The sequence below is a fragment of the Lytechinus pictus genome, chromosome 4 (genome assembly GCF_037042905.1).
Source record: "Lytechinus pictus isolate F3 Inbred chromosome 4, Lp3.0, whole genome shotgun sequence".
In the NCBI taxonomy this organism is placed as follows: Eukaryota; Metazoa; Echinodermata; class Echinoidea; order Temnopleuroida; family Toxopneustidae; genus Lytechinus; species Lytechinus pictus.
The window spans coordinates 32,038,455-32,054,962 of NC_087248.1; the positions used below are offsets into that span (position 1 = coordinate 32,038,455).

A 16,508-nucleotide genomic window follows, 5' to 3' on the forward strand; every position below is an offset into this window, starting at 1 on the left:
AATAAAAAATATTTCAAATGAGTCATCGTCTTTCTCTTTTAAGTTATAAACGTCAGACCAGTCAATAGAGCTTTACTTTTCTTGGAGGCGTTCAATATACTTATCACTAAAGTTGCGACAGATTTCTTTTTCTCATTTTTGCGAGTGATTGAATTGTGTCACGTGGGAGTGACTTTTTTTTATTTACCTATACTGCTGCTTGACACCAAATAAGGAATACGTAAAACTGATAAATACAGTTATTAAAAGATTTAATAAAATCTCTTAAATCATTATGTTGTTTCATTTTGATTTGTTTTACAATAATTGTACATGAAAATATACATGAATATTGATAACAAAATATAACTAAACAATAATTGTTGACTCAAGCCCCCATCATATCTTCTGGCCTGACATGCCCCACTCGGCCCTGGTGGTCGGTCCAGTTCCTGGCCTCCGCAGCTTGCGATGTCTCTTCCACTCGGCCTCGGCCTCCGCAGACAATGTGGCCCCTTGATGAGTAGCCCCCAGATCAGAGAGATGTGGCTTCAACGAATTAGTGGACGAGATCGAGCCCCCAATGATGACATGAGTTTTGACGAATCATGTCGGTGGAGAACCGGCGGCAGCTGGGGTCGTTATCTCGTCACCGACGTAGTCCCTCAGTTTTAACTTCGACTCAGTGGCGTAGCTACGGGGGGGCCTGGGGGGCACGTGCCCCCCCTGAGATTTGGTGTGCCCCCCCCAGGTGCCCCCCCCAGAAAAAATTGGCAGAGCAAAAAAAAAAGAAAAAAAAAAGGAGAAAGAAGAAAGAAAAAAGGAAAAGAAGAAAATAAAAAAGGAAAAGAAGAAGAAAGACAGAAGTAAAAAGAAGAGGAAAATAAGAGGAGGAAGACGAGTGAATGAAATAATGTAAGGGGAAGACTTGCAATTTAAAAAAAACATCTTTTCATGTTACTATATAAAATTTTTGCCGGCGCTTCGCGCCAGAATTGCCTGTTCGATGGGATTCATATCTTGCTCAATAGGCTGATATGGAGCAAGTTTTGAAGTCAATATGCAAAACATATTTTAGCTCGGACATCGAGCTTTCATTATTTTTTTGCTCTGTAAAATGTCCGTTTTATGGTCTACATATCAGCATTTTAATCTCACGCTGCGTGGTCACATTGTTTGATTTGCCAAGTTCATATTGTCTACGTGTATTCCATAATGTTCCATTAAACAAATGTATTCAGAATGCCCAGATTCTAGGTCTAAATCTAAAACATGTGCGATAGCCTGCATGTTCTTTATTTAAAATTTACTTAATTAAATTATCCAGTTTCACATCAGAATATCAATAATTGTCTGCTCACGCTTCACGATCGCATTATTAATGATACCCAATTGACTATATCCTATTTATGACTTACAAAATATGAATAGAGTGTCCCGCTTTTAGGTCTAAAAATCTCAATTTTCTTCCTCTCGCGTTTCGCGCTTGCATCAATTGTTTAGTTACATACCTATCCCATTTATTAATACAAAAAGTGCTTAGAATTACCATTTTTTTAGGTCGGAATGTCAAAAAATTTGCTCGCGCTTCGCGCTCGCATTATTGAAATATATACCGTCTTCGTGGGTAACTGTAAGCAGTCCTTAACAGGTCTCTTTTCGATAATGCTAGAACAGTTGATAAAAATTTCAGTTCGCGCTTGGCGTTTGCAGTAACCATCTAGTTACATACGAATCTTGTTCAGGATCACACATAACATTGCCCAGAAAATTAGATTTTCAGGAAAAAATACATTAAAGTAAAAAAAAAAAATCGCTCGCGCTTCACGCTCGCACTTTTTTTATAAGGCTTATGAGATTATTTTATGTTTATGTTGTTTTATAAGAATAAAACTAAGAAGTGACTGATATAGGTGAAGATAATTTCGGGCCCCGTCCCCTATTGGCGAAAGTCGGATCCGCCCTTGTGGACACATACACACACACCGGAAAAATGGCCGGTGCCCCCCCTGAAAAAGCAAGGACCCCCCAGTGCCCCCCCGGGAAAAAAATCCTAGCTATGCCACTGCTTCGACTGCCTATACTATCATCTGTGGTCTATTCTAGCTTAGGTGGTTCTCCCTGAATTACTGAAACTAACCTCCTAATATACCCTACCGTTACTAGAACTAACTGTAAAATTTCTATAAAGTAATTCAAAGAATTTCAATAACAGATGAGTGCATAAAGCAATACATTCTTAATAACAAAAGACACTTCCTGTGCAATTGCACAAAACTATTTATTAAAGAGAACTGTATATAACTATTTAGAATAGCCTACTTATACAAAATATGTCATCCACCTGATATAGGGATGTGATGGATATTCCTAACACATGTACATTTTTACCTAAGTTTAAATATTCACAACACATGAACTATCTTTATAAACTCAGAACATGAGTCTGATAAAAGGAATTAAATTCAACAAATTTCTTCCCTGATAACTTGTTTGGATAAAAAAATGGTCGCATATGTCGGTCGTTATGTACAATGCAAGCTTCGGAAGAGGCTGAGAGTTACAGAATATATCATTTATAAGCGTAGCTGAATGATCAGTAATACAGGTTGGTCTAGAAAATAATAGGCAAAAAAGTTAATTAATTCAAGAAAGTCATTTGTTTAAGAATGACTAGTCAAGAGATTAATATTGAAATAACCAATGATGATACAAGTAAAAAATCCTCTATACAAGAAATTTGAGGAGGTTTGTAGACGACACCTCTCAAAAATTTCTTATCATTTTGAATTTTTACTTCTTCAAATAAGGATTCGATGATATCATTCATAATTATATTCAAATTCATGTCTAATTGCATAATCAAATGAAGACGGGATATATAATGCTAATCCACCTCCAACTTTATTTTTCCTATTGTTTACAACATTATTATAATTCAGGAGGGTTTCCTGAACCAGGTTTCAGTGAGAGCAATGATTGGGGGATTGGCTATAACTGCGTATTTAAAAAAAAATAATAATCGTAATTTCTCGAAGTTTTGGTTGGCGCTTCTTGTGTTCAAATCAATGTAAAATAAAAACATCAACTTTTCCAATCAATTTAGCATATATAGTCTTTTAATGAATTGTCTGTATAATATGGAGAAGAGGAAAGTTTGTATGCTTTACACTGTAAAAACGCTGTTTAAATTTTCAAACAGGGTGTTTAAGCCCGTCACTCTAACATCAGTTGTTTACAGCTTGAAACAAGTTGTTTATTTTTTTATAACAAGATGTTGAAAACGTTTAAACAATTTGTGTAAAAGTTTAAACAACTTGTTAGAGTGACGGGTTAGAGTGACAGCGTGATATTTTTTCAAAGCACATTTAAAATGTCGGGCAACATACTGTCCACTGTGTTTGGTAATGTATGTTGGTAAAAAAAATGTACATATATTCTGGAAAATTATTATCCAGTTGAGCAAATTCATTACCCAATTATCAGTTTTCATTATCCAATTTGGACAGATTTTAACCAATAGTTGTGTGGACATGTTGCCAAGGGTTGGTTAAAAGATGGGCATTTTTTGCCCAACTATTTTAAAGTGTGTGTATCATGAATATCGAATTCAACTTGGAGCTCATCAAAAATATTTGTAAGAATATCAGTAGAAAATCTATCAAATGGAGTGTGATGATTTGAGATAATATTGCTTTTATCTTGATGATTTGGTGATAAGAAATCATCATTATTCAGATGATAAAAGGGAAAAACACGCATACCCATCTACCAATATGAAACATAATATTCTGTCATTTTAAAACAATATCTTTGTAAGCTAAAAATATAAAGCATCTTTTTAGATTTGATAGCATCATGACCCAAAATTCGAGTTTGAAAAATGCTGCAGTTTTCATAGTTACAAAATAGAAATTATCTAATACAACTATTAATGGTCGATGCTGAATATTTGTACACAAAAATAAGTAAAATGATCCCAACAAAAAGTATGGTAATGAACTGATGAAATAGTATTGAAAGGGCAGTGAAAGAACCCAAATTATACCACGGAAAATAACACAGATATTAATCTATGTGAAAATAATTTCATAATAAATGAAAAGAACACTGGAAAGTCAAGTTACGTCTGTGTGGGAAATATGTGAAAATATTATACTTCCACCTTCCTCAAATCGTTAAAACAATTGTTCACATGTTAAATCATTTTGTTTATGAAAGCTGTATTATAATGTTAGTTTGTTATTTCCATTTAATATTTATGTTTTTATTCTAAGTTACTGGTATGAGACTAAATTACTTGTATGTGAAGCGCATAGAGTTTCTATTGAATATTATATCCTATATACAAACATTTATTATTATTATTATTAATCACTATTATCATATTATCATGATTATTATTAATATCATTATTATATTGGGCAGCCAGCCCCTTTGATTTTTTTACAGATAAATGACGCTATTTAAATGCTGTTCATCATCATTATCATCATCATCATCATCATCATTATCATCATTACCATCATCATCAATTCATCATCATCATCATCATCATCACTATCATAAATTCATCATGATTAATAACATCATCATGATTATCATCATCATCATCATCATCAATTCATCATTATCATCATCACCATCATCATCATCATCATGGTTTATCTATTACTATATCTATCTATCTATCTATCTATCTATCTATCTATCTATCTATCTATCTATCTATCTATCTATCTATCTATCTATCTATCCATCTATCTATCCATCTATCTATCTATCCATCTATCTATCTATCTATCCATCTATCTATCTATCTATCTATCTATCTATCTATCTATCTGTCCACCCATCTATTTTCATGCTTTACATGTCGACAAAATTTAGAAAACTATAAAATGCACCCATTCGTTTCTCAAACGTTTCAAAATTGGGACCCGAGGAAGAAAAAATAAATAAATCTATTTCAAACTGGCTACCCCTTCGATTAAATTTTCGTTTTGAATAACATTCTTATTTTCATGATTTCCTGTCATAGGGTGGATCATGAGCCCTTTCAGCAGAGCTCATTTATAAAGTGGCCAACATTTAAATGAGGTTATACTCGATAGGCCTACATGTATATTTCTTTGTTAATGCATTGTATTAAGTTTATCGTGAATAATTAAACTAACCAACCTACAGCAACGAAACTATTAACAAAAATCAAGCTGTTTATGATTAATATTCCTCTTCTTCCTGCTCTTCCATGTCTGCCGTCGACTCTTGGGCGACTTCTTCGTAGTCCTTCTCCAAGGCTGCAAGATCCTCACGTGCCTCGGAGAACTCTCCTTCTTCCATACCCTCTCCAACAAACCAATGGACAAATGCCCGCTTAGCATACATCAGATCGAACTTGTGATTAACGCGTCCCCAAGCCTCTGCGATAGCAGTACTGTTGCTTAGCATGCACACCGCCTTCTTTACTCTTGCCATGTCTCCTCCAGGTACTATCATTGGTGGCTCGTAGTTGATCCCGACCTTGAAGCCAGTTGGACACCAGTCGACAAACTGGATTTTGCGATTGGTCTTGACTTTTGCGATGGCGACATTGACATCCTTGGGGACGACATCACCACGGTAAAGGAGACAGCAAGCCATGTATTTTCCTTGACCGGGGTCGCACTTCACCATTTGGTTTCCAGGTTCGAAACACTCCTTGGTTATTTCCACCACATTGTTTGTCTCGTGATATGATTTTTCAGTGGATAAGATTGGTGAGAGACAAGATAACGGGAAATGGATGCGAGGATATGGTACAAGGTTTGTCTGAAACTCGTTAAGGTCAACATTGAGGGCGCCTTCGAAACGCAAAGAGCAGGTAACAGCGGACACAGTTTGGGCTATAAGGCGATTTAGATTCTGGTATGTCGGACGTTCTATATCCAATTTCTTTTTGCAGATTTCGTAGATGGCTTCGTTGTCAACCATAAAGGATACATCGGAATGCTCGAGGGTTGTATGTGTCGACAGAACCGTATTATACGGTTCTACTACGGCAGTTGAAACCAGCGGCGAAGGATAGATGGCGAACTCTAACTTAGCCTTTCTTCCAAAATCTACTGACAGGCGTTCCTCGAGCAGAGCAGCAAACCCAGACCCAGTTCCACCTCCAAAGCTCCGGAAGATCAGGAATCCCTGAAGACCACTGCAATGATCTGTCAAACGGCGGATCCGATCAAGGGTTTCATCCACATACTCTCTCCCGATGGTAAAATGACCACGAGAGTAGTTGTTTGCAGCATCTTCCTTACCACTGATGAGTTGCTCTGGATGATAGAGCTCACGGTAAGATCCAGTCCGGACTTCATCTAAAAAACAACAATAACAAAACAAAATTTTACAAAATGGGATGATAGTTTTGTGACAAATTCCCCTGCACGAGATGAACCTTATAATCCCCCACCATCACCGATGTATCAATTATTGTGAAAGATGGAAGATACATTATCAATGACTACCTCCTTCTTCTTCTTCGGGATCAAAATTATTAATGATGATGATGATAATAATAACAACTACAATAACAAATATAATAATGATAATAATATAATAGCAAACAATAATAATAATAATAATGGTAATAATAACCAAAATTGTAATATTTAAAGCGCTGCATAATTATATTACTCGGTTTTATCCCAGCAACCGTGATTAGGCGCTCAATCATTCACTCAAGTTCTTTGTAATGGATACTTCACCTGGGTAGTGAGTGGAAATCTAGATAAATGCCTACATACACACACCTATAACAGACGGTTCGAGATCGACGAAGACGGCTCGGGGAACATGCTTGCCAGCTCCAGTCTCGCTAAAGAAGGTGTTAAAGGAGTCATCACCTGCTCCGATGGTCTTGTCTGAGGGCATCTGACCATCAGACTGGATGCCGTGCTCGAGGCAAAATAGTTCCCAACATGCATTGCCCATTTGGACGCCAGCTTGGCCGATGTGGATAGAGATGATTTCGCGCTAAAATAAAGGTGAAATTTTTATAAAAACGACCATATTTTGGTATCAAATGATTTTTAAAGCGTCTTTAAACGTTGGACGTCCAAATGAAACGTCAATTATATATATATATATATATATATATAAAAGGTTTCTAAAACTTTACCGGTTAATTCGAAAAGAAATGTCCTTCGCAAAATTTTTAAAAAACATTATCAGACTTCAGTTAAATCTCTATTAATACTACAATATGAATACACAAAATCTATATGAAAATGAAATATGTATGTCTGATCAAATTGTATTTTTTTCATTGGAATAATGCCTACGTTGTGCACGGTCTGTGTTAATGGTCTTTTGAAAATACGCAAAACTTATAATGAATGACATTTTCAGTATCATGTCTGGTTGATTGTTTTCTCAGTTTATTCAAGAGAACATTTCTTGGGGCAGAATTTGTTTTTAAATAGGTTGTAATTTTAAAGCTCTTCAAAATGCAGCAATGTTTTACCGCTATCATTTTATCTCATTTTATCATTTTAATATCAATGATTTTCTGTTACTTGTAATTTTGTTTGCCCCCCTTAATTCACTTGTGCGCCTTGAGCATCTCTTACGAGATAGATATGGCGCCTAACAAATTGCATATATTATTATTTTTTTATTATTATTATAATTATTATTATTGCATGTTTCTAAACGTTCTCAAGTAATAACGTATATTAATTTACGTTTTCTGCGGGTCCTTAAAGAGGAAAGTAATCAATAATAATTAATTGGTATTTATGAAATACCACAATAACGAAAAATATTTAGAGAAGAAAATATTTTTGGCAATTCTATAATGCAAATAATTGAATAAACTTATATGTAATAAAGAAAAGGGAGAAGACGAAGAGGCGATGAAAGAAAAGGAGGAGAAGACGAAGCATAAGAGGGGAAATGAAAAAAAAAAAAGGAGAAGTAAATAATATCAAACCCTCCTTCGCCCATTTATGTTTTGTGGATAGAGGCAAACTGGAGCTGATAATAATCATGATTGTTATTCAGTTCTATGCTTGGGCATGCGAACCTACATTGGTTCATTGGGTTTCATTTTTTGTTGTTTCATATTCTTACATTATCATCGCCATCACGATTGGGGGTACGGTGTCATTGATTGGTTGTTAAACGAAGTTTCTATTTTTCATCTTTCTCTTAGCTTGTGTCTGTCATTATTATTTGATTATCAGATTCAGTTCATTCTGTTTGACGGTCGTTTTATCGTGTAACACTCTCTTTACCCATTATGTTATTCGATGCTAATTGCCGGAGGTAACGGCCTTTGTGTTTGCTTTAGTACTTATGTTTTAGTTGGGATATTACTTTTAACTTATATAGGTTGCACGAAGCAGAATGTGGTGTGGCGGCGGGATGTCCCTCATGGCAGGATCACCATGCTCTCCATCCCGTGTGGCGAAATTTCATTTTTGCCACACCACATTCTGCTGATCAGTAACATACATTATTGGTATATCAAAATAAATGTATAACGAGAGGCTTCCTGAGATGTATAGTAATTATGATTCATGTATTTTGAGTAACAAAAGAGTGATGATTATTTGCGCCCACGTATGGTGGACGGCGGCAAGCTGAGAAATCTTGTCGCCGATCTGCCGTGGATGGATTTATATATTTCCCTACTTTGGCCACGTGACAAGCTGAGAAATCTTGTCACGAAATTTAAGTAGGAAGGGCAAGCTGTGAAATCTTGCCATGATTGGGTAAGCTGAGAAATCTTACCATAAACATTTTAAACTTGGCAAGCTGGGAAACCTTGCCTGATTTTGGATAAGCTGAGAAATCTTACCATTAAATTTTGAACTTGGCAAGCTGTGAAATCTTGCCTTAGACTTTAAAGTTGGCAAGCTGTGAAATCTTGCGTTTGTTTTGATCTTGGTTTATCATTTTTCAGTATACATAAAATTTGAAGTAGATATCTCAGGAGGCCTCATACCCATGTCTTTATGTGATGCAATATATGATATTATGATACTTGTCGATGAATTGAGAATATGATTACGACAATGCTACTCGATTAATTATTAAACCACGAAATACCGCATATAACTGTGTTTGTATCTTTGTTGTGTCTGGACTTGGATAATAACTTTTAACGAAAGAAGATCGTTAACAAGCGGTTATCCACAGTCTAGACTCCGAGGTCGAATTTTGAAATCTCCTCGCCCGGCGATCTAGTCGTGGACAGGTGGTCCAGTTTTACGGCTTTGTTTGTCCTAAACTTTTCGGCGAGGAGATTTCTCTCTTGCCTCTTCACTTTTCTTCGTGGCGTTCAGAGTAGCACGTCGTATCATTTGTCTTTTGCTCGGTGGATAGTTTTGTATGTATCTCAAAATTTCCCTCCTCCTTCCCCTACACCACCGTTGCAGGCATGAAGGTGTTTTTGTTTTTGTTTTTTACATCTCTGTAGTAAACTTTGGCTGGTTATTCGCGCTCTGGAGCTATGAGCTTGGTTGCACTTTAAACTGGACCGCAAGGGAATTTCCGTCCGCTCCTTTTCACTCTTTTTTATACTTTTGGTTTTTAACTTTTGGCTTGGGTGTTTTGGGAGGTCCGACGTTTTGCCCTTGCCAGAGCGCGCAAAAATTTTTCCTGAGATGTTTGTCTTTTCTCAGGTTCTTATTCAGTTACATACATTATTCAGTTACATACATTATTGGTATATCAAAATAAATGTATAACGAGAGGCTTCCTGAGATGTATAGTAATTATGATTCATGTATTTTGGGTAACAAAAGAGTGATGATTATTTGCGCCCACGTATGGTGGACGGCGGCAAGCTGAGAAATCTTGTCGCCGATCTGCCGTGGATGGATTTATATATTTCCCTACTTTGGCCACGTGACAAGCTGAGAAATCTTGTCACGAAATTTAAGTAGGAAGGGCAAGCTGTGAAATCTTGCCATGATTGGGTAAGCTGAGAAATCTTACCATTACATTTTGAACTTGGCAAGCTGTGAAATCTTGCCTTAGACTTTAAAGTTAGCAAGCTGTGAAATCTTGCGTTTGTTTTGATCTTGGTTTATCATTTTTCAGTATACATAAAATTTGAAGTAGTTATCTCAGGAGGCCTCATATACCCATGTCTTTATGTGATGCAATATATGATATTATGATACTTGTCGATGAATTGAGAATATGATTACGACAATGCTACTCGATTAATTATTAAACCACGAAATACCGCATATAACTGTGTTTGTATCTTTGTTGTGTCTGGACTTGGATAATGCAAAATGATTTAAGTGCAGGAGAATTCTTTGATGGGCCAATTAAGGTGCGGTAGCGTGGTTTGTGTACATAACAGAATGCGGTGCCAGTATAGGCCTATGGGAGTCGTGGGCCGGCCGTTATGAGGCCTATTAAATCAAACATGGGTATAATACCTCTTACTTTTCTTCTTGTTTTTCATTTCAGAGTCCCTCTCAAGTTAAAAAGGATACCTTTTTTTGTTGCCAAAAATATACGGGGGCTTGGATCCGCGCCTGTGTATTAATGAACTTTGAATGAATCAAGAACATTCAGAAAATGTTATTGTTAGCTGGGTTATTACGTTCCATTACAAGTATGGCATTGCCAGGGTTTATATCTTTATGTATATATATATATATATATATATATATATATATATATATATACTTTCACGTTCTTATATTCTATATAAGGAAATGAAGTGGGAGTTTCCTGTATCCCTCAAATTGATTTAGTTCAATAACTTTCAACTTATTGACTTAATGCTAAGAATGAATAACTGTAATGAATTTTTTTGGCTTTATTTGCTCAAATAATTTGTTGACGCAGAAACGATCGGAGCGAGACCGTGCGACGTACTGTACAAGGCAATCTTGAACTAAACATTCAGACACATCCACTTTAAATAGTCTACTGGTATTAAGTCTGGATACTGAGTTATGCTACAGTCAAACAGGCTAAACCAAGTACAGAATAGTCTGCTGGGCAAACCCTTCATTCGAGTTAAGGGTCTGAATGTGCAGCCTACTCATGCCTTGTGTACTGAAGGCCCTCTCGCTCAGGTTTTGTATGTGCTAGTCTTTGCTTGGAGGCACACTTGTTGATCAAAGTTCCAATCAGGATCTGCGCCTGCAGACTAGTACACATTTAGAGAAGCTATAACGTAATCATCGGCTGGTTTGGTTTGGAGTAGGATTTGTTGATGTGATTGAGGAATGCACCAGGATAAAATCAAAGGACAAGTCCACCCCAACAAAAAGTTGATTTGAATAAAAAGAGAAAGATCCAGCAAGCATAACACTGAAAATTTCATCAAAATCGGATGTAAAATAAGAAAGTTATGACATTTTAAAGTTTCGCTTAATTTCACAAAAGAGTTATATGCACATCCTGGCTGGTATGCAAATGAGGAGACTATGACGTCACCCACTCACTATTTCTTTTGTATTTTATTATATGAAATATTATGATTTTCCCCTCATTGTCAAGTGATACAACGATTAATTCCTCCCTGAACATATGGTATTAGCATTGTTTAATACTATATGTTTCAGTCAAGTTGGTCCTAATTGTCAAATCTATAAAAAATGAAATATTGTATAATTCAAACAATAAAAAACCAAAAGAAATAGTAAGTGATGGACATCATCGACTGACTCACCTCGTTGTTCATATTACTGTTTTGTGAAAAATAAGCGAAACTTTAAAATGTCATAACTTTTTAGATTTAGATCTAGATTTTATTTCCGTTCAACAATTTTTTCAAAATATAATCAAAGTAACAATACATATTCAACATAATCGATAATACAGACAAATCAATGAAATTTCGTAACAAATATTGAATATAAATTAAACAAAACTACAATTTGTTGCAGTAATTTTATCAATGAAAAGAAACAAGAAATGAACGGAGGGACTTGCCAAGAAAAGCAAAAGCTTGTAGAGAAGGCAAGCCCCTAAACTTAGTTTCAATACTAATTATAAACAAACTATATATACAACTCTATACAAAAATCGAGACGGACACAGAAGACAAACTTAAAACAAGTAATCCACAAATATAAAAATAAAACGAATAAGCGACAACAAAAATAAGAGAAAGTAATTCAAATAATAATAATTACAGTGGTAACACACAAAAAAAGTACTTACAAAATCATAATAGGGAGGGAAAAGTGGCAAAGGAAAGAAAGAGGGAGATAAGGGAGGTGCAAATAAAAAGTGCAAATGAAAAGAGGAACATGGCAGGTGCACAGGTCGTAATGTATTGGATCATGTTGTAGTGGGTTTTTTTTATAAGTAAAGTTTGAGAAATTTATTGGTAGTTAAAGGTTCAGTTATTATGTAGTTTTAGTTTAGGTTATGTGTTAGCTTGACTTGTTGGTGTGGAGTATTGACAAATGAGCATCTTTTTAAGTTTGCGTTTAAAAATATTAAGGTTTGTAGATTCTTTAAAGTCGTTGGGCAGGGAATTCCAATACACAGGTCCAAAAAAGATAAAAGAGTTTTTCGCTAATATAGTACGGGTAGGGGGTAGGTGATAACAATTACGTTGTCTCGTTGGGTAATCGTGTATAGAGGAGTTTTTACAGAACATATTTGAAAAAATTGTTGGGATATCATCTTTGTTTAGTTTATACATAAATTGGGCGAGTTGGAAAAGATATAAATCACTCACTTTAAGAATATTATTTTGGAAGAATAGTATATCTGTGTGTGATCTGAATTGGGTTTGAAAAATTATTCTAAGAGCCTTCTTCTGCAGCAACAGTATTCTTTGTAATTGTGTTTGGATCGCACAACCCCATGCCAAAATGCCATAATTAATGTATGGTAATATTAATGTATGATACAGTATAAGTAAAGTGTGAGATGGGAGAAAATATTTGAGTTTGTTGACAATTTCGATGTTTCTTGAAATTGTTTTGCATATATTATTGATGTGTGGTTTCCATGATAGCTTATTATCAATAGTAACCCCAAAAAATCTGGTCTCTGAAACATTTTTTAGAACAGTATTATCAAAAATTATGTTATCAGGTATTGTATTTATTCTGTTACTAAAAAGCATAAAATTCGTCTTTTGTAAGTTAAGTGATAGTTTATTCGCCTTAATCCAGTCAGTGACATGTATACGTTCTGAGTTTACAATTTTTACAAGTTGGTTTACGTTATCATGAGAAAAGAAAATATTCGAATCGTCAGCAAACAATACAAATGTTAGTAAATTTGAACTTTTTTTAATGTCATTAATATATGTAATAAAAAGAAGAGGACCAAATAAACTACCCTGTGGTACTCCACATGTAAATAGGAAGAGTAGAAGAAACAACGTTGTTGACTGACACAAATTGAGACCTGTCTGTTAGGTAGCTCTTGAACCACTCCAAGGCCTTCCCCCTGATACCATAAAAAGAAAGTTTATGAAGAAGTATATCGTGGTTAATGGTATCGAAGGCCTTGGAGAAGTCCAGGAAAATACCAACAGTATGACAACCTTTATCTATGGAAGAAGTAATTTTATTAATAAAAGTCAAAACTGCATGCGAGGTGCTATGATTTTCGTGGAAACCAAATTGCGAGGTCGAAAAAGTATTGTATTTATTAAAGAACGTAATTGTACGAGTATGTATAAGTTTTTCGAGAATTTTATATAACGAAGTGAGCAATGAAATAGGACGGTAATTAGAAACAAGTTGATTATCATCTTTTTTGTAAAGGGTGATGACTTTGGCTATTTTCATTAGGTTAGGTACCTTCCCTGTGTTCATAGAAACATTAAATATGTGGACCAGAGGATCGACGATAGTTAAAATAATTTTCTTAAGTATAGGAAGTTAGGAATACCATCGAAACCTGGGCTCTTCTTGGTCTGTAGATTAGTAACAATATTAATAATTTCTCTTGTGTTAGTAGGATTAAAAAATATAGAGTTTCGTTTGGGTTGTCAAGAAAACTGTTGAAAGATTTATGAGTTTGAGGGACTTTGCTTGCCAGATTGTTGCCAATGTTTGAAAAATATGAATTAAAATCTTGTGCTATTGAGATGTTGTCGTCGGTAGTTGTATTGTTTACTTTTATTTTTGTTATAGAAGTACTTTTTTTGTTTTTATTTAATGCTCCATTAATGATTTTCCATGTGTTCCTCATATCGTTTTTGAACAAATTAAGTTGGGAGGTATAACATTATCTTTTTGCAATGCGTAATAAAGTAGTAAGTGTGTTTTTGTACGAAGTATATTTAAAGCGAGATTCGTTACTTTGTTTAGTTATATATGTATTTATAGTAAAGGTTGTTCTTTCGGTTGATTGATCTCAAAAGTGATTTAGTAATCCAAGGGTGGAGTGGAACCTTTTTATAATTTGATTTTCTGTTAGTGGTTAAAGGAATGTGAGTATCTAGAGAAGAGGTTAATTTGGAAATGAAAAAGTTATATGCGTCATCAACGTCTGTGGATTCAAAAACAGTTGACCTGTCTGTTGTATTTAAATTATTAATTAGATTGTTTATGTTGTCATCAGTTATCTTTCGAAATGGAGTATTGAATGCTTCTTTCATGATAATTTTATTTGTAGATAATTTAGCAAAAATTGGAAAGTGATCAGTAATGTCAGTAAGGATAATACCGGCTTTGGGAATTTGTTGAGTTATATTACTAAAAATATTATCAATTAAAGTGGCCGAGTTATCTGTCACTCTTGTCGGTTTAGTGATAAGCGGTAAAAAAGAATATGAAAGAAACATTTCAAGAAACTCATGTGAGGTGCTGTTTGAATTACAATCTACTAAGTTAATATTAAAGTCACCCATAAAAAAGCAATCTTTGTTTTTCAAAACAGGATTTGATAAAATTTCATTAAGAGATTCTAAAAATGTATTAACATTAGATTGATGGGGTCTATAAAAAGCACCAAGTACTAAGTTTTTACCTTTGGGGTTTGTGACTTCAACAAATAAGGTTTCTAGAACGTCGTTTGATATGGTCATGTTAGCTATAAGAGTATGGTCGTATTGTTGCGGTATGTAAAGAGCTACACCACCCCAGGTCTTAGCGTTCTATTGTTAACAATCAAATCAAAATCAAGGAGTGTGAAGAGGGAACATGGATTATCAGAGAACCATGTTTCGGTTAAACCAATAAATGAAGATTTCGGAAACCGGTTTTTATCTAGAAATAGTCTAAGTTTATCAAAGTTTTTACTGGCACTTCTGATATTGATGAAATTTTCAGCACTATGCTAGTTTGATTTTTCTCTCTTTATGCAAGTCAGCATTTTCCTGGGGTGGACTTGACCTTCAACTAATTTGCTAATAGTAGTGTTGCATATTGCTACATTTACAACTAAAAAACCGATACCAAATGGACCGATGGTATGTCATTGTAAATAATGTAATACATCAATAATTTAGTCAGTCTGACCCGGGGGGGGGGGGGGGGGCGGGGGTACTTAGATATGGTTTGGACGGGGGTGTGTGGCTGAAGGTTCAAAACCCATACCCATATTTACGGGTCATTTTGGCTAAAAAGGTACCCATTATCAGGGATTTATTACAGATTTCCCAAGAAGGGGGGGGGGTGGCACATTTCCCCTGGAAAATTTGACAAGCAAAAAAAAAGGTTAACACCCAAAATGTAAGGTCATTTCGTATTTGCTCCTAAGACATTGGAGGAGAATATGGACCCATGTTTAAGGCCATTATCTAAAAATTGGGTATGTATGTTTAGCCAGTATGTTTAGGGATTTTTCCAGCATAAAACCACAGGGGAGTCACATAAGCTCTAATCTTATAAATCAACATGAATATATAATAATATCATAAGCCTCAATTAAAAAGTGCGAACGCGAAGCGCGAGCTATTTTCTTTTTATTTCATGTATTTTTTCCTAAATTTTAAATATTCTGGGCAATGTTTGTGATCCTAAACGAGATTTGTATCCAACTAAATAATTACTGCGAACACAAAGCGCGAGCAGAAAATTTTAGTATACGTTTTGATCTGAACAAAATAGGATCTTGCAGTTAGCCATGAAGACGTTATAGTTATTTAAACAATAAAATAATGCGAGCGCGAAGCGCGAGCTGAAAATTTTGACATTTCTGCCTGACGATTGGAAATTTTAAGCACTTTTTGTAATTGTGAAAAGAATAAGTATATAACTAAACAATCGATGCAAGCGCGAAGCGCGAACCGAAAAATTCGACATTTACACCTAAAAATAGGACACTCTTTTCATGTTTTGTAAATCATGAAAAGGATGAGTAATTGGAAATCTCCCTACATTAATAATGCGAGCGCAAAATGCGAGCAGAAAATTGTTGATATTATGATCTGAAACTGCATGGATAATGATTTAAACTGTTAAATAGCGAACAAGCTGCGTATCTGAACAAACATGCGCGCGCGTTTTTCAGATTTCGACCTAGAATCTTCTAAATGCCTTTTTTATCATGAAAATCAATAAATCGAGCGCGAAGCGCGAGCTTAAAATATTATATTCCGA

At 35.0% G+C, this 16,508-nt stretch overlaps 1 protein-coding gene across 1 annotated transcript; it reads right to left on the minus strand.

The window, feature by feature from the left end:
* Nucleotides 1–4,378: 4,378 nt before the first annotated feature.
* Nucleotides 4,379–6,985, minus strand: LOC129258696 (tubulin alpha-1 chain-like). The gene is made up of 2 exons (XM_054896928.2): nucleotides 6,768–6,985; nucleotides 4,379–6,332 (listed from the first exon to the last, which is right to left on the minus strand). The coding sequence occupies exons 1-2, from the start codon at nucleotides 6,946–6,948 to the stop codon at nucleotides 5,203–5,205; spliced, it is 1,311 nt and encodes a 436-aa protein (XP_054752903.2). The 5' UTR covers nucleotides 6,949–6,985; the 3' UTR covers nucleotides 4,379–5,202.
* Nucleotides 6,986–16,508: the final 9,523 nt, after the last annotated feature.

What these genes read in the sequence shown, in the direction of transcription:
- LOC129258696 (XM_054896928.2), bottom strand. Translation starts at nt 6,948, where the DNA reads ATGGGCAATGCATGTTGGGAACTATTTTGCCTCGAGCACGGCATCCAG. An exon ending in TCTCGAACCGTCTGTTATAG is followed by an intron (nt 6,333 to 6,767) that starts GTGTGTGTATGT and finishes GTTGTTTTTTAG; the next exon opens with ATGAAGTCCGGACTGGATCT.